Genomic DNA, 23201 nt, shown 5'->3' with positions numbered 1-23201 from the left:
CCATGTGATTTGAAGATGAATGAAATATACAAACAAATGATATTGGAAAAAGGGCGAATTCGTTTATATTTGTGGATTGAGCACATTTTTCTAATCATTGAGGTGTGGATGGAAATTCGGATGTCCAAACAGGTCCGCTCATTAACAAAGCGATTAAATTTCTTAAAGCATTTTGAATTGAAAATAAAATTAATTTTTTTTTTTTTTCTAATCATTTTACATCTAATTACACAATGAATTTTGTATGATTTCCCAAGTCACGAAGTAAACAAAGTCACTTGTCAGAGCGACTAGCACGGGATAAGTAGCTCAATGGATTTCAGTACCACATGAAATGGGAATTGTGATTTAGACAAATGTCGAAAATAACAATATATTCGACGTACTCTAATTTCAGAGGTCGTTTAATAAAGCTTTGACTAAAACGCCTCTACACTATATCACATAATATAGATTGCCCTGTAGAATCTAAAAATATGAAGCATAATGCCTTTTACGATGTATTTTGACAACTGACTCCATTTCATTCAAATCAAATCTTTCATTCCGATAGGCCACCTCTCTGCGTCGCATTGGTCAGTTGCTAAGATGAACATGTTGTTTGACAAGAAAATAAAATGATTATCTAAATGGGGGAGAATAACTTTCTGTAATTTCACAGTGAGAAATTATCATTTTCAAGCAATGTGTCTGGCTAAATAATGAATTATAAGAAGTAAATTTACAACCTCGATCTTTTCGTTGATAATCGAGGAAGGTGACAATGGCATAACATGGGCGGATACAGCTTTTTTTAAAAGGTGTGTGTGTGTGTGTGTGTGTGTGTGTGTGTGTGTGTGTGTGTGTGTGTGTGCACAATTAAGATCTATTTATTGTCTTTGGTGGTAATTTATACAGAAATAAAGATTTTTTTCGAAATAAAAAGGTGGGGTGCGTATATCACGCCTGGACCTTTGACATTTTGGTAAAATTACATCTTTGTATCAAACAACATTGACCAGCAACGGAAACTCGCACCCATTCCATTTTTCTCGACCATTCGAAGTGTATTAAAATGCTTTCATTAAATCGTTTTCCGGATTGAGTTACCTCCCTTGGAGTGGTGACTTCCGGTAGAGAAATGTGAAAACAAAGCGAGAGGCCTACACATGAGATTTTACACTTGAAAGCAAGTCAGAAGCGCGACTTCCACTTGATATGCGCGGTGTGTATTAACAAACAATTCTCAGTATAAACCCTCGTATCAAATTGACATATATTTGCACGACAAGGTGGCGAAAAGCACTGAAGCGAAACGACTTCGAGAAACCATTGGCGAGACAGGAGCGAGGTCGGAGGGTATATATACATTTATATATCCTGAAATAGGTACAGTCCGCCTTCATGGTAACTGTATATGTTTAGGAATCTAACCATCTATTGAGATTCAGTTATGTTTTGACAATAAGCCACACAGACATGCAAAGCGTTTGTTGCATCTTTGTATTTTATGTTTATTAAGGATAATCAAACACTAATTCGAAATTCAAAGTACACCGGGTAATCATTATCAAGGTGGATACAGCTGATTACTTATAGCGTTGTTTATATAAATATGAGGTAATAAGAGCCAGCCTCCACCCATGTGCAATAAGCAATATCTTGTTTGTTTGTTCTGCAATAACAATGTTTGTTTGTTCTTCAGTAACAAAGTAATTAGAGGCTAATTGATTAGACAAATTATTTCAGGTGATCATGGGGCCCTGATTGCCATTGTCACCAGAGCCTGTGACTACATTTCATATGGACCCTTTGAGATCGCCTCCATGGTCTAATGGTAGAGCGTCCGCCCGGAGAGCGGAAGGTCCGGGGTTCGATCCCCAGCCCGTCATACCAAAAGACGTTAAAAGATGGTACTTGTTGTTACCCTGTCTGGCGCTCGGCATTAAGGGGCTAAAACAAGGACTGGTCGGCTCAGAGTCAGTATACTGTGTCTGAGTGGGGTATTCATGTTAAACTGTGGCATCATATCTCAGTGGTCTAGCACTATAAATCGGCATCAGTCCGGACAACTACAAGCAGCCACACACGAACACACACATGCATGCATGTCGCTATATAAGCTTTTTCACATCAGCTTTTTTGACTTCACTTCAGAATTAAGTCATGAATTGATACAAGGATGGTCAAAAATGAAAGGAAATTTATGATGCATTAAAGATCCCATACTGTTCTAATAAAAACAGGACATTAAACAGCCGTGCTTGTTGTCAAACTGAATGTTCATATCAACAACTGGAGCTCTAAATTAATTTGTAATTGACTCGTGAAGATCCGGGTTAGAATTGGTTGTGGGCAACCTATGCTTGTAGTAAGAGGCGGCTAGCGGGATCGGTGGTCACTGACTTTGTTAATGCGTGTCATTGTATCTTATCTGTGTAGTTCCAGGGGGGATAACAGCGTAAGAAATTGGCACTAGTCCTGTAGTCCTTGCCAAACTACCCAATAGTTAAGGTATCATAAGGACTAGTAGAAATTTTACCCTTTTTAAGTGTTTTGCTATATATTATCATTATAAGGACTTGTGGACTAAATCTGTTAGTTTCTATCGCTGGATAATCTTCCACGGATCTGCGAATTTAAGAGACCACAAATTTGTTAAAATCTGATGGCTTCCCCCATAAACATGATAAACACCCCCAAATTATGAACCACACTTCATTGCAAAAAGTTTCAGCTGAAAAGGAAACTATCCATTCGCATCCCTGTAGATCGGTCCGGATGATGTCCATGATGATGTCAATCACTGGATTGTCTGGCCCAAACTTGATTATCTACATATTGATGTCATATACCGTATACGACAGATATATTTTTCCAGAATTTAATTCCCCATAATTAACAGTGCATATAACACACGAGTGCGTATTATACGCAAATAAATAAGTCTTGTTTACATTGATCAATCGGAAGGGGTGCTAATTGGGATTCTTCTCTAGCCAATATATAACCAAATATCGCCGTGGGCGCTTATTAGAGCGGGGCGCTTATTACGTCGAATACGGTAGGTGCAAACAACAAACAAACAAATCGTAATCCGTTTCATTATAAAAAGTTTATTTCTCATGAACATAATTACTTTAATTTCATATTATTCGAACAACATATGGTAACAGTTGGTAACACACAATGAAAGCTAACGAGTGGCTGATTGACACATAATTGATAACAGCTGTTGTGTGAACCCCACTCACGGCTGGCTGATTATCAACCGTCATTTTCAATGTCCAGGTCGATTGTTTAACCAAATATTCAATAAATTCCTCCATGACTATTAGACAGTTGTTGATCTTTGTTCATCAACTTGATAATACAAATTCTCCCATCAACTCGACCCGTGAAGATCCGGGGTAGAATAGGTCTTCAACAACCAATGCTTGTCATAAAAGGCGACTATGCTTGTCGTAAAAGGCGACTAACGGGATCGGGTGGTCAGGCTCGCTGAATGTCATCGATTCCAATTGCGGGGATCGATGTTCATGATGACAATCACTGGATTGTCTGGGCCAGACTCGATTATTTACAGACCGCCGTCATATAGCTGGAATATTGCTGAGTGCGGCGTTAAACAACAAACCAACCAACCAATCACATCAACTCTCTTAGCCCAAAGTATAAAAACGGTGTAAGTGTGGTACGGCTCCAAGTTGTGGTGTGACGATACATTGATACAGATGCAAATCCCGCACTACAATACATCAATTTACAATGCCGCCTCCGTGGTCTTGTGGTAGAGCGTCCGCCCGGAGAGCGGAAGGTCCGGTGTTCGATCCCCGGCCCCGTCATACCAAAAGACGTTAAAAGATGGTACTTGTTGTTACCCTGTCTGGCGCTCGACATTAAGGGGCTAAAACAAGGACTGGTCGGCTCGGAGTCAGTATACTGTGTCTGAGTGGGGTATTCATGTTAAACTGCGGCATGGTATCTCAGTGAGCTAGCACTATAAATCGGCATCAGTCCGGACTAGTACAAGCAGCCACACACACACACATGTGCATGCACGTCGCTATATAAGTGCAATAATCTTGGACGCGACGTTAACCCAATTTCACCTCACCGATACATGCAATACATTACATTACAAGTTCAGCTTACACAGTTTATTTAGTATTTCCCGGTTGGCTATAAATAGCATCATATTCAGTGCCCTCTAGCTTATCAGTTTCTGGCCATCAGTACCATCATCTTCAATCTTGACATTTAACATAAATGTTCAGGGTTGTGATTCACCTGCTAAATGTCTGACCCGATTAATTAGAGACCGCTGGAATATTGCTGAGTGCAGCGTTAAACAACAAACAAAATAATTAGTGGTTACACAGGGTATGAAACTCCCAAAATTTTCAGCCAGACCACAGGACTGGCTAGCTGAAATACTTGCCAGCCCTGACCAAAACCTGCCTACCCACTATAATCATATGTTTCTCAGGATAATTTAAATAAAAATATGAAAACCGATTGCTAGTAGCATAAGCGCATCGCTAAATGTTAGGTTGTCTAAAAGCTAACGGGGTTTCTTTTTGGTTACATTTTATCATTCATCTTTACATGTGAATTAATGATTATCATCGGGAAATATTTAGAATATTGTCACATATGAAATATAACCCGACCGTCGGGCAGGGGGATTTGAAAATCTGACAGCCCGAGTTGAAATCAACCCGTCTCGGACGGTCGGGCAGGCAGGTATTTCGAACGCTGGATTACAGTTGTATAAGTTGAAAGCTTGCACTGATCATCCTCACAGGACAGTAAGGTTAAACACAACTCTGTTGAATTGCCTAAAGAAACTATAATCCTGAAATTCGTCTAAATTGTTATGCTTGCCTTGTCCCGACTGAATAAAAAAATATCCAGTTCCTCATAGAGATCCCAGGAAGTATGTCATTTAAGTCCATTTACACCAAACGTGACGTTTGAGACTGAAGGCAAATTTCCAAACCATATTGACATGATTTTGGGATGGATGTAAATCTCTTACATGCTCAGTAACCATGGTAACAGGAGGATACAGTAGGTCTCATGCCCAGAGCTGAAGATTTTCTCAAAAGGTTATCATGGTCATTAAAGCGTTACTATGAGTAACAATAGCATCAAATCAAGTGCTTATCTTTCCAACTCGCAAGTGATGGAGACAGCAGTATGGTTCTGATGACATTGACATTCTTCCAGCATCTTAGCCAACAGTAGTATATAAACTGTTATTCACCAAATAAATTATCAGAGAACGGATACTACTCATAACGAATCATAGCAACACACATGCAATAGCCAATCATTTCTGAATTGGTTTGGAAATTTGCCTCCAGCCTCAAACGTCAAGACAACTAAGGGGAGTTACCTCCCTTTGTTCAATTTCCCTGGTTTCTTGTGCCTTGACATAAGGTTTCACTTTGCTCAGTTGGTTCTTACCTAATGACTTTGGATATTTTGTAGTTGGAATACTACCCAGGAGTAAATATTGTTTGTCTGTACTACATTCCTGACAACTAATCATCGTCCAGATACAATGCAATGAACTTCTACTGAATCTCAACAATGGCAATACAGTTTCGATCATTGTTTAACAATAAGTTACATTGCCATAGACATGATAGAACAGTCTGTAGATTGTTGTCTCCTGACTGATTATAAATTGTATATTCTTTGTTTTAATGACAGTTTGGAAAGAGTATGTGCTGGTAAAAATAGTTGATTTTTCGCACACAAAGTCGCCACCTCTATAGATAAGCTGCCTATTTGTGTAAAATACCCCCCCCCCCCAAATATACAAAACCCAATTACTTTCAATTAACTTGCGTACAGACACGCATGCATTAAATGAAAAATACCACTGTATAAAAAAACCCAGCATGTGTAAATACCCAATGAAGCTTTTTCAGCATGCGCACAAAGGAGCTTATTTCCAAAACACAATTACGAGCTAATTTACTTTCTGAATCAAGCCTATATATTTAGGACTGTTATATACATCTAAAACATTATTTCATTTTAAATCTAAAAGTGTTCACTAATTTTTGGGAAAAACCAATAGTGTGATGAATAGATGTGTGAAAAAAATATTGGTTACCCATTGAAAAATGTAATAACCCAATTAAAATAGAAACCCTAGAGTAAAAACTCAATTGCTCAAAATGTTATCTGGAGCTCTGTACCTGTTACCATGGTAACAGGTGAGTCCGCAGTGGTGGAAATGTTATTAAGGATGTCCTCCTATGGTTGTTGATTCTTGGGACCCCTAAATCTTTAACTTTAAACCTCAAGGATCCCTGGACTTTCATATTTGCTTTCTTCCTCTGGGGGGGCACAGATGGCCCAGCCGCGATTCGCTGTGCAGAGTTGCGTCCCTTGGGCACGCCGAAACCTATGATTGTGGGTTCGAATCCCGGTTCGCCCCGATTATGTTTCTAGGTTTGTCAGCACCATACCTGTGCTCGTGGGTTTCACCGAAGTGGTAAACGCCTGAGACCTGCATCACTTCGGGCTTTCCTCCCTCATTAATCTGACACGCCGTGATATAACTGGAATACTGTTAAAAGCGGCGTTTAACCCAACTAGCTCACTCACTCTTCCTCTGGGTCGGGTTGTATAATTGTTGATGAGTATAAACTGTACTCCAAGAATAGAATGTATTATTTTCAATGCATTATTCACTGCAACAGAGCTGGTCTGTTTGTGGTGCCTGCATTCACTCAGTATACAGAGATCTGTCGAGTTGAAAAGGCTACATTGGGTAATTACAAAGAAGTGTTCTTTTGAGTTTTTGAAAATTATTTGCGTCGTTGTCATGATGGAGAATCGGGGCGGTCAGGTAGCCTAGTGGTTAAAGCGTTCGCTCATCACGCCGAAGACCCGGGTTCGATTCCCAACATGGGTACAATGTGTGAAGCCCATTTCTGTTGTCCCCCGCCGTGATATTGCTGGAATATTGTATAAAGCGGCGTAAGACCATACTCATTCACTCATGATGGGGAATCAGTTTGTCTAAAGCTCTGCATTCTGATTCTAACCATCCCCTTGGCCCTCTAACATGTCCAACACAAGGAATGTTAACCCTGTACTTACCAGGGTTTCTGCTGAGTTTGTGAAAAATACAGGTCCTGCCTACTTTTCATATTTCCAAATTCCAAAACCAGGGTGAAGAAACTGTTTCATCTGCTTTGATATCCCTGCCATTTTGTCTGCATGTACTTTATAATATAGATCTTCCCCCTATGGTCTTGGAATCTTGGTACCCCTCAATCCATTAACATGAGAACCAGTGTTACGAATTCGCACTAGTCCTATAGTCCTTGCCAAACTGCCCAAGAGATAAGGACTAGTAGATCATGTAGATATTTGCCCTTTTAAAGGACTAGTGGACTATAACTGTTAGCATCTAATGCTGAGAGCAACGGCATTGACATCTTGAGTGTCATGTTTAAAGTCCAGGGCGCCGTTGTACAAAGCGATCTTAGCGCTAAGGTGATCGTAACTCCCATACCTTAACATAGACTTACGACAGTGGTAGCGATAAGGTTGTTTTGTACAACGGCATCCAGGACCCACTTGCACAAAGCGATCTTAGTGCTAAGACTATTGTAAGACGATGCTAAAGTCTGGGAGTTACGATCATCTTAGCGCTAAGATCCCTTTGTGCAAGTGGGCCCAGGACTGTTAGTGTGATATTGATCTGGAGTAAGCAGCATTTATTTCCTCATTGCTGTAATGACAGGAAGTTGACACGAGTACCAGGTAGTATTGTACTGAATATTAATAAAGTTAAAACAGTTAGTGTCACTATATGTTAGAATATTGATTCTTAAACAGAAAACTGAAACTACACTTTCCCAAACAACCTATGCTGGTCGTTTGAGGCGAGCAAATGGATCGGGTGGTCAGTAGGGCTGTTACGATTCACTCGCGTATTCGGTGAATCGAACCGTATCCATTCATGAATTGAATTCATTATTCCTGGCCACTAGAATCCAATATTTATGAATATGCAAGCATATGCATTTACATAAAAAACACACCGTAAGAACATATTTTATGCATAGATTTCTTCAAAAGACAACTCTTATACTATTTAATTTGACAGTATTGTGGTCTCTGGTCATTGTTGCATTTGAGCAGATACTAGTACCTGGATAAATGCAGTATAAAAATGAATAATATATTTAATAATATATTAAAACTTAACAAACCATGTCAAATAATTCATGTTGTTGTTGCCTCACTGAACATGCTGAATATGACAAATAATACATCAACTGCTGACTTGTTATTGTATTCGTGAATTAATATTCATATTGGTTACCCTATATTCATGATACAAATCGTATTCGCCTCATAGTGTATTCGTTGCAGCCCTAGTGGTCAGGCTCGTGGCTTGGTTGACAACGTGTCATCCCACATCAACAGCATGGATTGAGCACAAAATCAGTCATTGGATTGTCTGGTCCAGACATTTATTTACTGGCTGCCGTCATATAGCTGGAATATTGCTGAATGCAGCATCGGGCGGTCGGGTAGCCAAGTGGTTAAAGCGTTCGCTCGTCACGCCGAAGACCCGGGTTCGATTCCCGACATGGGTACAATGTGTGAAGCCCATTTCTGGTGTCCCCCACCGTGATATTGCTGGTATATTGCTAAAAGCGGTGTAAAACCATACTCACTCACTCACACACTCACTCACTCACTCACTCACTCACTCACTCACTCACTCACTCACTCACTGATTGCAGCATCAAACAACAAACAAAAGCATGTTGTAGAATATTGAAACTGAAACATGTTACAGCGAATATGGTACATTTTAAAATGGACCATAATTGTTCAAAAGATACATGTTTCATTTGACCAAAATTTACAAGTTAGTTACTTTTCTGTAACACTCTGCTTCATGTACATAAATCCATTCTGGTCTCTGAGGTACCCTGGCTGAAATAAAAATATGAATTAAGATATATATCTAAATACTTTATTTTGTCATGGGATTTTATCATTGAACAAAAGAAGCACTTAGAAAATTGACTTGGGGAAGTCTTATTAAAACCATATACAGCAATTTAAATTTGTCGTTGAGATCTAGCAGTATCAACATGATCAACAAGCTTAGTCAAAAACATTGATGAAATTAAAATAGAATTCTATAAACATAGTTACTAGACTATTATGTTTAAAAAAAGATTCTAATATATGCAAGAAAACAGACTGTTATGTAAATTTTCTGTCTTTTTATCAGGTGCATATAAAGATAACTTAAGTACTGGTCTAGAAGTTGCTCAGAGGGTGCTTAATATGGCGAATACGGTAATACCCTTTATGTCTCAACGGGGGCACGGGGGGCCAAGTCGTCTAAGACGCCGCGATTCGCTGTGCAGAGTTGCGTCCCTTGGCCTCACCAGAAACCTATGATTGTGGGTTCGAATCCCGGTTCGCCCCGATTATGTTTCTAGGTTTGTCAGCACCATACCCGTGCTCATGGGTTTCACCGAAGTGGTAAATGTCTGAGACCTGCATCACTTCGGGCTTTCCTCCCACATTAAGCTGACACGCCGTGATATAATTGGAATACTGTTAAAAGCAGCGTTAAACATGTTAAACCAAAGTCACTCACTCACACACTCATGTCTTAACATTGACACTTAGTCGACATGTACAGTGCTTGCACCTAAACCAAAACAATGCCTATTATATTACGTGAGTGATTGAATGAAAGTGTGAATGATTGAGTGAAAGTATGAATGATTGAATGAAAGTGTGAATGATTGAGTGAAAGTATGAATGATTGAATGAAAGTGTGAATGATTGAGTGAAATGTGTGCACAATTATTGTCCTTTCTTTCTTAAAAAATTCTTGATTTCTTTTATAAAGTATCTTAGATATTTCATCAGTATATTGGTGGGACTCGGATGGCCTATTGTCCCTGCAGAGTTGCATCCATTAACTTTGCCGGATTCACTGATTGTGGGTTTGAATCTGACATTCATCATTTTTATGATCCATTGTTTGTCAGCAACATATTTCGCTCGAAAATAAATACCAGCGCCCTCCTTCCCCTCCAAAATAATAGGCCCATGAAGATCCGGGGTAGAATAGGTCTTCAGCAACCCATGCCTGCGTAAGAGGCGACTTACGGGATTGGGTGGTCAGGCTCGCTGACTTGGTTGATGCATGTCATCAATCCAAATTGCTTGGATCCATGCTTATGCTAACTGGTCAGGCTCGCTGACTTGGTTGATGCATGTCATCAATCCAAATTGCTTGGATCCATGCTTATTGTCTGGTCCAGACTCGATTATTTACAGACCGCCGTCATATAGCTGGAATATTGCTGAGTGCGGCGTTAAGCAACCAACAAACCAACCAGAATAATAAATGGTTGATTGCTGAACACATGTGTACTGTTTCATCAATGTTTCTTTCTTCCATTCCAGACCGAGTGACAGATAGGGAGATTCAGCCCCCACCCAGCAGCAGGTTCTGAACCAGGAGGGCTGCATCAGAACCACAAGACAATATTGTTGGTCTCAACACCTGTCGAGAACCTTCGTTCCATCAGTGACCTGCTCGAACATTTCCAACCCAGCCATCCATTATGCCAATCACCAGACAAGCACATGCACACCTTCAGTGATCAGTTCGGAGCATGAGCGTAGACCATCCAGACACATCTCGATGTTAGTATGATCGACGCCGGTAAGGCAGCAGCGTACCACCAGGCTGCCATCGCCACATACCAGGTCTCCCTTTACGGCTTGTACACAAACGCTGGTGTCTGCGACCCCATCATCAACGGCACTGTAGTGGACAGCGTCACTGCAAGAGGAAGTCCTAATTTAATTACTCAAATAACAAGCGTCCACCCGAGCAGCCAGCTTACAGTCACAGAAGCAAGGAAAGACTTGAAGGAAAAGCAGGAACGATTCACCTGTGATGAGTGTGGAAAGTCTGTGAAAAGTCGGAATTATCTGAAGTTGCACAAGAGGACACATACAGGAGAGAAGCCATTCGCGTGCAAGCAGTGTAGCCTTAGCTTCAGTGTACGGGGGAACCTGTACAAGCACATGCGAACACATTCGGGGGTGAAGAATTACGGTTGTAGCTACTGCGGGCAGATGTTTCGGGACAGTACATCTCGGAATCGACATGAGAGGCTCCACACTGGGGAGATGCCATATCGGTGCGAGGACTGCGACCAAAATTTCCGCTACCGTGAAATGTACAAGGCTCACATGATGAAGACTCATGGGCTTGATGAAGAGGAGGTTGTGTCTCTGCCTCCGGGAAAGAGGATGAAGACAGAGCAGAGTAGTTCTAACTCACCAGGTGCATCAAGCACTCAAAAAAGTAGCACTGATGCCATCCGTTTGAATCCAAAGACGGTCTCATCCAAATGTGATGACACAGTCCAGAAGCTGTCCTCTGCTGTTCAACTAAGTGGAAACGTAGTTCTTAAGAAGGAAAGTGGTTTGGACGGCACAGGTCCGAAGGGCAAGATGGCCAACCTCTCCGGCTTCGCCTACAACACTGCTGCGGCCAGTACACAGTGTATTGGGTCTGAGGAACAGGCTGACATGTCCAGTCTGACTGAGGAGGATGGTGACATGGCGTTTGAAGACACGTCCCCCTACAAGCTGATGCCCCTTGAGTTGCAGAACACTGATGCCGTCAGCATCAGTAGACCCGAGGGGCCTGCCCTGCTGCAACAGGGGAAGAACAGAGTAGAACAGCTTCGATGCAGCAAGTGTCCGAAAACTTTTGACAATAAATCCCAGCTGACACGGCATCAGAAGATGCACAAGTTACTGAGTGTTGTGAAGAACGCATCTCACAGTGCATCTCCTGGTGGCTCAGGTAGTAAAGTTGTGACCAAGAAACCTGGAACTGCCAGAAAAACAATGAGAAAACAAACCCATTTTGTTAAAGTGAGTACCCCAGATTTGCCTGATTCTGAAGCATTTAGTGAAGAGAATACCCTCAAGTCATCTCTGGAGCTGTCATCCCTGAATCCCTCAAGTAACAGTTCTTCATCACAATCTGGTGATCACAGCATCCAGATTGATGCCTCTCTTCCCGAGACCTTCCTCCAGGAGTCTGTGACAGCAGAAAGGGATGACTCTTGTTCTGACACTACGAGGAGGAGTAGAGCCCTGTCTCCTGCAGGGGAATCACAGGAGATGCTGGAGGTGGGAGATGATGTCACTAGCGTGACCAAGGTCGAGGATCAAAGTGGGAGTGGGGCAGATGTGTCCTCCTTGAAAGGAGACCAGGTAGCTGTGGAACAAAGTGGTCAGTCCTCTGACAATCCCGATCCTTCAGTAACCAAAGACAAGCCCCAGTCGTCCAATGCACCAGACCCTCCTGGAGGTATTATTCTTGATGGTTGTGAATGTAAGATTTGTGGACGGGTTTTGTCACGAGAGTCCTACCTGATAATACATATGCGATCACATTCTGGGGAGAAGCCTTTTGTTTGTCAGTTCTGTGGCAGGGGTTTCACAGTTTCTCAAAACTTGTACAAGCATGTTCGAACACATACTGGGGAGAAGAACCATGCATGTCCAACGTGTGGTCGAAGATTCACCACCAGCAGTTCCCGGAACCGACACATGCTGCGCCATAGTGGTGACAAGCCCTACCCTTGCACTCTCTGTGACGACGGATTCTCTTACCTTGAGCAGCTGAAGTCACACTGTCAGAAGAACCACGCTTACTTTGATACATCCTTGCTGAAAAAGGTTGAAATTGATACTTACGAACTATCGAAAGGGAAAAAGAAAAAGAAGTCGAAAAAGAAGTCGAAAAAACTTATTGTAGCGCCTGGTGCAGTGAGCAGTTTTATGAGTGGCAAGCTGATATTTCCCTATGATAACCCCTCACAAGCTGCTGGAAATCAAGGTGTATTATCCACCCAGGCATCATTGGATCACGTGCAGGCAGACAGCAGTGGTATGCTGGACCCCAGCCTAGAAATATCCAGGCAGCTGAGCAACATAGAGGCCCAGGCCAAGATAGAAGACAGCAATGACCTCTCAGGAAACATGGCGTCATCAGATCCGGGACAGACGGAGGAAGGAAATTCTTCAAGAGTACGTTTTATGTGCACCTTTTGCGGAAGTGAGTTCCAGAGTGAGCATTATCTCCAGCATCACATGACAATTCACAAAGACGAACGTAGCTACGAGTGTCCATTCTGTCACCAGGGTTTTGCTATGCAGGCACACCTGCAGGCTCACCTCCGGAACCACGCTGACGCCAAGAAGTACAGCTGTGGTATCTGTGGTAAGGGTTTCAGTGTGAGATCCAAGCTGGAGCGGCACATGCTGGTCCACACCGGGGACAAGCCCAATCAGTGCCAACTGTGCCAGGAGAGCTTCAAGTACAAGCACATCTTGAAGCTTCATTACAGGAAGATGCACCCTAGCTTTGCATCTTCAGAACTCGCTAAGAAAAGAGGGAGGCCCACGAAAATAGAAGGCCCAGAGGGGATTGATGTCAGCGCAGAATCAGATGGTGTGTCTTTTTCACATGATCTGGAAGATGGGGAGGTTGTGCTCGGGATGACTGGTGAGAGTGGAAAACCAGTGTCCAGGCCTGCAGGGGGTAACCCTGATGATATAACAGGGCTGAAGTCAAATGGAATACAAGGAAGGAAAACTATACTGAGACTTTTAACAGGTGGTGATATCGGTCACGACTCGAGGATAGGCTGCATGGAGCCAACATCAACAAGAACTCATTCTTCAATAAATAATAAAAAGGAGCCTGGTCCTGCCAACTCTGAAGAAACATCGCTAACTATTCAGGGCGATGGCATGAAAGAGAATGAATCCAATACACAAGAACAATACAAAGTAGAGTTGAGGTCAAGTGGATTGGGCAGTCCTACTGCATGTTCCTTCGACTGTCCCCATTGCCCGTTAATCTTTCAACACAAGAAGGATCTTACTGAACACCTTCTCACACACGCTGACCAGTGTGGAGATCAGAGTGACCATACAGGTGTGTCTGATAGTGATCCAATCATAAACAGTGACGAAAGTGACCCTTCAGTTCCAGCTGGGACAAGCTCCTCAATTCTTGCCACTGTTAGTGATCCCCACATAAAGGATGAAGTAGGCAGGGGTTTTGCTGCTTCTGGAGTCCAACCCAACGTGTGTGATGTGTGTGGGGCCATCTTCACTGCAACCAGAAAATATCGGCAGCATATGGCAGATCATTTGAAACTCTTAGAATCAGACAAATCCAGTGTTGAAGCCAGTTCTGAGAAAGACAAGTTGAGGTCGCAGTGTGAAACCGCATTACAACTTGTTGAAGATAGCCAGTCATCCAGCAGCAAAACTACCTCAAAAGTTAAAAGGAAAGGTGCAGCCAAATCAGGTCTGCTTCCTTTGAATAATTCTACCTCTGAAGAAGTGTGTTCGATATGTGGTGATGTGTTCTCAACTGTGGAACTTCTAGGGCACCATCTAAAGGGCCACAGCGACCCTGTGCAAGATTCCAAGGAGAGCCAGGCTGAAGGGACGAGCAGTGCATTGACACATACAGACAGTGCTTCAGCTGATAGTGTGCAACAGAGGAATCCTTCAATTAAGAAAGAACCTGAGGAGTATCTTCCAGAACACACCGCTCTGATCGAGAGTCCTGACCAAGCCAGACCTGATGTTGCTGGTTGTCATGATGAGTGTCTGAGTGAAGAGTGTCACCAGGTGGAATGTCGACACTGTCTTGCAGTGTTCACATCCTTCAAGGCTCTGCATGATCACATGAAAGTTCATGAAGGCCAGTCAGTGTTCAATTGTCCCCTCTGTAGCTCAGTATTCCACAAGCAGGACCAGCTACTTGAACATCTCAAAGAACACACAGGAGCCTGAGAGTTGGACTGTGAGGCTTCTCAAGGAAGAAGCTAAGGCTTAAGAATTATAATGAGTATTGGGCAAACTGTTCAAGAAACACACAGGGGCATGAGAGTTGGACTGTGAAGTCTTGGTGAAGCTTCTCAAGGAAAATGTTAGGCTTCAACCTTATGACATGTACCGTTAATGGGAAACTGGTCAAGGTACATACAGTGGTGAGTGTTGTATTTCTTCAAGGAACATACATGGGTCTGAGTTTTATACTGTGTACACCGAGAGAGGTTTCTTAAGCATGTTAATGGAACATACTTAGACCTAAGATTTATACAGTGTACTGGTGAAGCTTCTCAAGGAACAAACTTGGGCCTGAGGCCTGGACTTGTGAAGGCTCTGATGATCATCCTAAGGTGAAAACTGAGACCTGAGTTTATACTGTGTGGTCCTTGTTGAGTATTTCAAAGAAAATAGGTACGAAAGTTAAGGTGTTTGGTCCTGATTGAGCTACTTGAAGAATATATAGGGGCAAATAGACTTCTGTGAATTACCTGTGTCATTGTGGTGGATCATATAGAGGAGCATACTGGATTCTGTAGTTGTGTTAGAACTTCTGTTGGAATATACTTCAGCTAAATACAGAAACATCCGACTTCTGTTGTGTCATGCTGTTTCACAGCCCCAAGGACAAGATGGGATTGATCGTTTTGAGCTTGTTGAGGAAGAGGATTTGACAGGATCTGACACTGAGCCTAAGGCCACAATTGTTATATTTTTCAGTTAACCAGCACTAGTGGGGAGTTTATTTTTTAACCAGATACATCTGTTCTTGAGGGTGTCATGATGACTAGTCTTCATGGTCACAGATGTGATCCAACTCTGTGAGTTGTGTATGCTGTTGGTTTACCTGAGACACAACCATTGTTAAACTCACTACACCTGTGGACCCTGTCCCTCAGTGACTTCTAAGGCTGCATCAGCACTGGGTTTTTAAAACATGGCTTTGTGGAAGGTGCCCTGGCGTCCCTGAAGTATTATAATGTTGGTACACATGGACGAGACACATACAGATTGATACTTATTCTTGAAGAGACATATTTGAATATACCTTTTTCCTCTTGTACTGTTGGACTTGATGGTCATGGTAGTTGAGTTATGATGTATTATAATTAATGAGATGAGGGTCAACATTTCTCCTGTACTGCCTCCTTCATCACTGTGTCTGTAGCAGAAGTTGATGTCAGCCGTGTCGTGTGTAGTGTCATCTGTCTCATGTTTCTTTGTTGGATGATTTGATGAAGGAAATGCTACAAGTTCGTATATAAGCTGTCAGACAGTTGCGTTGTCCTCATGTCCTGTGACGGGGGTACACACGAGGGGGGGGGGGGTGTTTTATTTCTTACCTGGATGTAGATGAGATCTTTTAAGGGGGTACGTTTAGAATGATGCGAGCAAGGCTTGTTATTGTACCATGTGTTATGTTGAGATGAAAAGTAGACCTGTGCATAGTCTGGACACTGACTGTGCTTATTATGGACACTGTGACTGTGCTTAGTCTGGACACTGTCACCGTGCTTAGTCTGGACACTGACTGTGCTTAGTCTGGACAATGACTGTGCTTAGTCTGGACACTGTCACTGTGCTTAGTCTGGACACTGACTGCTTAGTCTGGACACTGACTGCTTAGTCTGGACACTGACTGCTTAGTCTGGACACTGACTGTGCTTATTATGGACACTGTGACTGTGCTTAGTCTGGACAATGACTGTGCTTAGTCTAGACACTGACTGTGCTTAGTCTGGACACTGACTGTGCTTATTATGGACACTGTCACTGTGCTTAGTCTGGACACTGTCACCGTGCTTAGTCTGGACACTGACTGTGCTTAGTCTAGACACTGACTGTGCTTAGTCTGGACAATGACTGTGCTTAGTCTGGACAATGACTGTGCTTAGTCTGGACACTGACTGCTTAGTCTGGACACTGTCTCTGTGCTTAGTCTGGACACTGTCACCGTGCTTTGTCTGGACACTGACTGTGCTTAGTCTAGACACTGACTGTGCTTAGTCTAGACACTGTCACTGTGCTTAGTCTGGACACTGACTGTGCTTAGTCTGGACACTGTCTCTGTGCTCCAATTTCATAAACAGATTTACAAAACCATAGCCTCTATTCTGTCAGTTGGACATCTAGCTCCTCTTCTTGTGTATGGACCTCATGCTTGTTGGGATCGCTATAGCCCGTCCTGTAAGACAGTCTAATGATGCCTGTAGCTACTATACTTGAACATAGTCCCTCTAACTCGCGTACCCTACATAGACTACTGGTAGTTGTGACTTTCATTTCTTGACATAGATAACACATTCGCTCATACACTGTAGCCAAGTGCTGTGTTAGCTGCTCCTGTGCATAAGTGTAGACTAAGTGTAGCACCAGACCTGACACTGTGAAGATAGGCTGACAGCATCAGTGATCTGGGTACGCCTTTCATGTATGTTAGGTTCCATATCTGTAAGTTTTGGGGGTCAAATGCACTAAGATGGGTCTCGGGATGCACAACAGCAAATAAGATACAAAGTGTGTGTGATGCCTTATGCTTACTACAGCCTTCTGAATCCAATGATGGTACATCTTCCTGAGGCAAGGGCATTAACTGACTTTGAAAGTCCAGTTTCCACCCTTGCCAAACTAGGCTGGAAATCCTGGACCTGATCGTAGCGCCCCCAGTGGCTATTACAAGTTATGTCCCTTCAATGCCTCGCCTATGGACCAATCAGATTCCACCTCTTGTATCACTTGCATTTGCTTCAAACAAAATGGCAGCACCCAGTCAAGACAATTTGATCGATAATCAAGATCTAAAATGGGTCTTACGTCACGAAGTGCATCAAATCATGTCAGCACCTTGATTAAAAACATGAAAAGATTTGCAAAATATGTGTTGATGACGAGTCGGCGGTGCACATGCTTTGCAAATCCTGCAATCGACCAAAATCTACATCACAGTTATGAACAGGATTTCGATTTCTCTGCGCCATTGGACTTGTTAGTCCAGCCAAAATGTAACTCCATAACACCAGCCTTGTTCGGCAAGGGTAGAAACTGGACATTTATAGTCAGTGGTATCTTGCCCCGGGAAGATGATGGTAGTGCTCATTGACTAGTAACAATTGAGGACTATAATTCTGAACCAGTTCTCAATGCCTCAATTGTGCTACAAATTCTTACTCAATAAATCTGATGGAAAATGAAATGTAAACACTCTAAACATTTTTGTCTGTTTTTAAGCATGACTAGCTACAAACTCTGACATGATGGAGGACTTTTTAGACAAACTTTTGACAAATCCTTTAACATATTTAAAAACATGAATTTCAAAGGCTGTATTAAAGAGGGCATTTCCTTGTTTCTTTTATAACCTTACCCGCTCTGTCCGAACATTGATTGTATTTCTCATCAGGACTGAAATATTACATATCTTGCCGACATGTTTTAAAATTTTGTTAGTTTTAATCATTCCAATACTCGTACTATTTTTGCATCCAATGGGGTTCACAGTGGATATTTTGTATCTTTTCTTACTTTTGCATCCTGTAAAACTATGTGCGTACTATTTTATATACTGAAAAGATTATTGATCATGAGTATTTTTGGGAATATTTTTATGAAATTGCATGCGCAGTCTTCACTGCAAAAAAATCCCCCCAAATATTCATGATCCCTAACTGTTTTGTGAGGGTGTGCGGTATTATCGGTATATCGGTAAATTGAGGTTCACCCTTTCCACGATACGTATCACAATATCATTTTTTTCATGCTTGATATATCGGGTGATGTCAAATAGAGATTTTTTAAATGTTTTTTCTTGCCAAATGCCTTCACTGCCCCGCCGCACTCCAGGCCACAAGATGGCCGCGTATTTATTGAGTACACATTACGATGTACCAGCGTCTTGTTTTGTTCCATTTATGAACGTTAATTTATACCATAATGTATCAGATTACTGCTGAATTCAAAATTTATGATTATACAATATATCGTGATACGTATCGAAATACCGCCTTGTGCATTGCAAAATATTGTGATACACTTTAAACCTCCAATACCCATCCCTTAATATTTTGGTTTAGTATTCATTAGGCCTGAAGCTGCAGCAGGTGCTGTTTGTATGCTTGAGTCACTGTTAGTTTGTTTGAATACAAGCAAGGACTTTGTTATGTAGAGTGAGTGAGTGAGTATGGTTTTACGCCACTTTTAGCAATATTCCAGCAATATCACGGCAGGGGACACCAGAAATGGGCTTCACACATTGTACCCATGTCGGGAATCGAACCTGGGTCTTCGGCGTGACGAGCGAACGCTTTAACCACTAGGCTACCCGACCGCCCCTGTTATGGAGAACATGACTCAGGCCAGGCTTTTTATTTTTTTATTTTTAGGATTACGGAATTTTCAGCCCAAAGTCCAAGGTTGGAGGAGGGAAAAAAAAAGCCAGATGCATTTTTTTAAATTCAGAATGCCTCTGGCATACTTTATGAACATATTCTGTGTTCAAAAGACCGCCATTTGTGACGATAAAGCCCCTTGTAACAATAAAAATTCTACCACTTACAACATGGACAATTGTCAAGGGAGGCTATTCATGTTAGGCTTCGAGATCAACAAAGATCAATTATGTATCTCTTTACTAGTTTACCACAGTGAATTCATGTTTTTTATCAAAAGGTGATGATAACAAATAAAATAAATGACTACGCCGCTATTGGCGGGGGAAACAAAATGGAAATCTGATTTATTTATTTTTTACATTTTCACAAAAATTAGAGTCGGCGGGTCCGTAATCTATAAAATATAAAACGCCTGGCCTAATGTGTGTTGAGATATCTAGACATCACATTGTTTTGTTGTCATAACGCTGCCTGCTGTTTCTACCAAATATTATTTGTGACTTCTTCTTCTGGGACCATTTTGCTATTGTTTGTTGGATCATGGGTCCGAGGGTACTATTTTCTTCAAAATTTGAAAAACTATAATTCAAATTTACACTTATTTTTCTATGCCGACACATACATGCAAACCTTTTTTTATTTTACTCAGTGTATATGACACATCTATATAGCATATGAAGCTCAATTAACATCAATATTTCGCCAAATCGTCCTGAAGATACAAAATTCCATGCAAACTCTATGCCCCTTGTCCTTCACTTCTTACATGGACTTTACCAAAATTAGCCCCCCCCCTCTAAATTTGGAGGGGGCCGGTCAGGTAGCCTAGTGGTTAAAGTGTTCGCTTGGCACACCGAGGACCCGGGTTCGATTCCCGACATGGGTACAACAATGTGTGAAGCCCATTTCTGGTGTCCCCCGCCGTGATATTGCTGGAATATTGCTAAAAGCGGCGTAAAACCATACTCACTCACTCACTCTCTAAATTTGGAAAATCCCATGGCTGTTAACACTTCACTAGCTTGTGGCCCCTAAGCCAACATTTCCTACAGCTATGTGCATGCTTCATGAAATGACATACTTTTGTAAAATTCTGTTTTTAAATGTTCTGCAGTTTAATTTTAGATTTGCTTTTTTTACGTGACATGATACAGCTGTGAGTTGTTTGCATTCTTCGAGTGATTTTCAGATTAATTTTCTTCCTGTACTCTTATTTCTAAAGGGTCAATATGGTATCATGATATTTATGGTAGGACAGAATGGGAATGTGGAATACTATTGTGAATGTGTACCCATTGTAACCTTTGCCTTTTATATTCTCTTAGATATATTATATAGTCATGCAGAGTTCATATTTAGAGTTTTTTCTGCTCGATCTCTACATGACCTCTCTACAGGGCCCCTCTATATGATTTGAATAGAGCCTGTCTACACGGCCACTCTACATAACCTCTACAGGGCCTCACGATATGGTTTGAACAGTCTGTCTACACAGCCACTCTGCATAACCTCTACAGGGCCTCTCTGCATGGTTTCTCAGCTGAGCCCCTTATGGTCTCTCTACATGACCTCTACAGGGCCTCTCTGCATGGCTCTCAACTGAGCCCCTTATGGTCTCTCTACATGACCTCTACAGGGCCTCTCTGCATGGCCTCTCAACTGAGCCCCGTATGGTCTCTCTACATGACCTCTGCAGGGCCTCTCTGCATGGCCTCTCAACTGAGCCCCGTATGGTCTCTCTACATGACCTCTACAGGGCCTCTCTGCATGGCCTCTCAACTGAGCCCCGTATGGTCTCTCTACATGACCTCTACAGGGCCTCTCTGCATGGCCTCTCAACTGAGCCCCGTATGGTCTCTCTACATGACCTCTACAGGGCCTCTCTGCATGGCCTCTCAACTGAGCCCTGTATGGTCTCTCTACATGACCTCTACAGGGCCTCTCTGCATGGCTTCTGTGCAGCACAGAGTATGGACAGGGTAGGGGGCGGGACAAAGGTGGTCTAGTTGTCCAAGCATGACGACTCGCTGTGCGGAGTTGCATCCATTGGGCAAGGCAGAAACCATGGGGACAAGTCCAACATGCACCTGGTTATATTTCTTGGTTTGTCCATACCCACTGTACACCTATGTGGTAAACCTCCAACCTGCATCATTTCTGGGTTTCCTCCCACATCAAGCTGACAATACTGTTAAGTGTTGCGTTAAAAACAACTCATTCACTCATGGCCTCTATTGAGCCTCCATGGCCTCTATTCAGGGCCTCTCTATTGAGCCTCTATACAAGGCCTCTATTGAACCTCCATGGCCTCAATACAGGGCCTCTCTATTGAGCCTCCATGGCCCCTATACAGGGCCTCTCTATTGAGCCTCCATGGCCTTGGTACAGGACCTCTTTGTTGAGCCACCATGGCCTCTATACAGGGCCTTGCGATTGAGCATCCCTAGCCTGAATGCAGGGACTCTCTATTGAGCCTCCATGGCCCTATACAGGGCCTCTCTATTGTGCCTCAATAGCCTTGGTACAGGGCCTCTTTGTTGAGCCTCCATGGCCTCTATACAGGGCCTCTCTATTGAGCCTCCATGGCCCCTATACAGGGCCTCTCTATTGAGCCTCAATGGCCTTGGTACAGGGCCTCTTTGTTGAGCCTCCATGGCCTCTATACAGGGCCTCTCTATTGAGCATCCATAGCCTCTGTACAGGGCCTCTCTATTGAGCCGCCATGGCCTCTATACAGGGCCTCTCTATTGAGCCACCATGGCCTCTATACAGGGCCTGTCTATTGAGCCACCATGGCCTCTATACAGGGCCTGTCTATTGAGCCACCATGGCCTCTGTACAGGGCCTCTCTATTGAGCCACCATGGCCCCTATACAGGGCTCTTTTGAGCCGCCATGGCCTCTATACAGGGCTCTATTGAGCCGCCATGGCCTATATACAGAGCCTCTCAAATGATGCCATAGCCTCTGTGCAGGGCTCTATTGAGCCGCCATGGCCTGTATACAGGGCCTTTCTATTAAGCATCCATAGCCTATCATAACCAAAACAGGGCCTATATTGGCCTCTATACAGGGCCTCTCTATTGAGCCTTTCTGTTTAGCATCCATGGCGTCGGAATGGTGGTTAAGCTTCCTCCCAGAGCATACATTCTAAATGTGATGGGGATATAGGTAATGTTCAAGTGATCATTGGTCCATGTCAATGTCGGAAGGCAGTTCAGAGAATTGGCATTTTTATTTTGTAGGAAAATACACCAGAGCTGCAAACTATTATATTTTTTTATTGGGATGTAAATTAGTAGATGTGCTTTTCATAGCGTTGTGGTATTTGTAACCCAGCACATCATTTTTTCTGCATCTATTTTAGACTATATCGGGCCTGTTGCCTGTTTAGTTGTGGAATATTGTGATGCACAGAATGAAATGAGTCCTGCAATGAATGATTGTGGATGAGCAGTAGGAGCTATGACTTTATCTGGTCCAATAATGATGTGATTGTTGTGTTAGGACTATAGTAGCCAGGGCATACTATTTCGAATGGGATGCCCTCATCCATGCTGAGAGTCTGGATGTGCCCTGATCAAGAACATGTCTCATTTATTCCATAGAAACTGTGAAGATGTGTTTGTAACTTGAATCTGCTTGTATTCTCATTGCCATACTGAATCAGCCCCAGGTCAGGTCAGGCCTGCTGGTTCAGTGAGAGGGTGTGATGGAGGTCACGTGTATATCTGAACACTCTCAACTATTCATTGATACAACAGCTGGTAGTTTGTGTATTGGAAGACTTCGGATGTTGCCGGGAAGAGTCTTGCATCACAGGAGTGTCTTTCATTGTCATCATTATTGTCAATAAACAAGTGTTACAAATAATGAA

At 42.6% G+C, this 23201-nt stretch overlaps 1 protein-coding gene across 1 annotated transcript; it reads left to right on the top strand.

Moving 5' to 3' along the window:
- The first annotated feature begins 1107 nt into the window (after positions 1–1107).
- LOC124129006 (zinc finger protein 236-like) lies at positions 1108–23201 on the top strand. Its single transcript, XM_046492465.2, has 2 exons — positions 1108–1204; positions 10462–23201. Exon 2 carries the CDS (start codon positions 10711–10713, stop codon positions 14899–14901), a length of 4191 nt encoding a protein of 1396 aa, XP_046348421.2. The 5' UTR covers positions 1108–1204; positions 10462–10710; the 3' UTR covers positions 14902–23201.

This window comes from Haliotis rufescens, unplaced genomic scaffold (assembly GCF_023055435.1).
Source record: "Haliotis rufescens isolate VD_foot unplaced genomic scaffold, xgHalRufe1.0.p SCAF_126, whole genome shotgun sequence".
In the NCBI taxonomy this organism is placed as follows: Eukaryota; Metazoa; Mollusca; class Gastropoda; order Lepetellida; family Haliotidae; genus Haliotis; species Haliotis rufescens.
Note: the sequence above shows the minus strand (reverse complement) of the source record. Positions and strands in the feature narration are given on the sequence as shown.

Excerpts from the sequence above, each read along its gene's own strand:
- LOC124129006 (XM_046492465.2), top strand. The coding sequence starts at position 10,711 with ATGATCGACGCCGGTAAGGCAGCAGCGTACCACCAGGCTGCCATCGCC.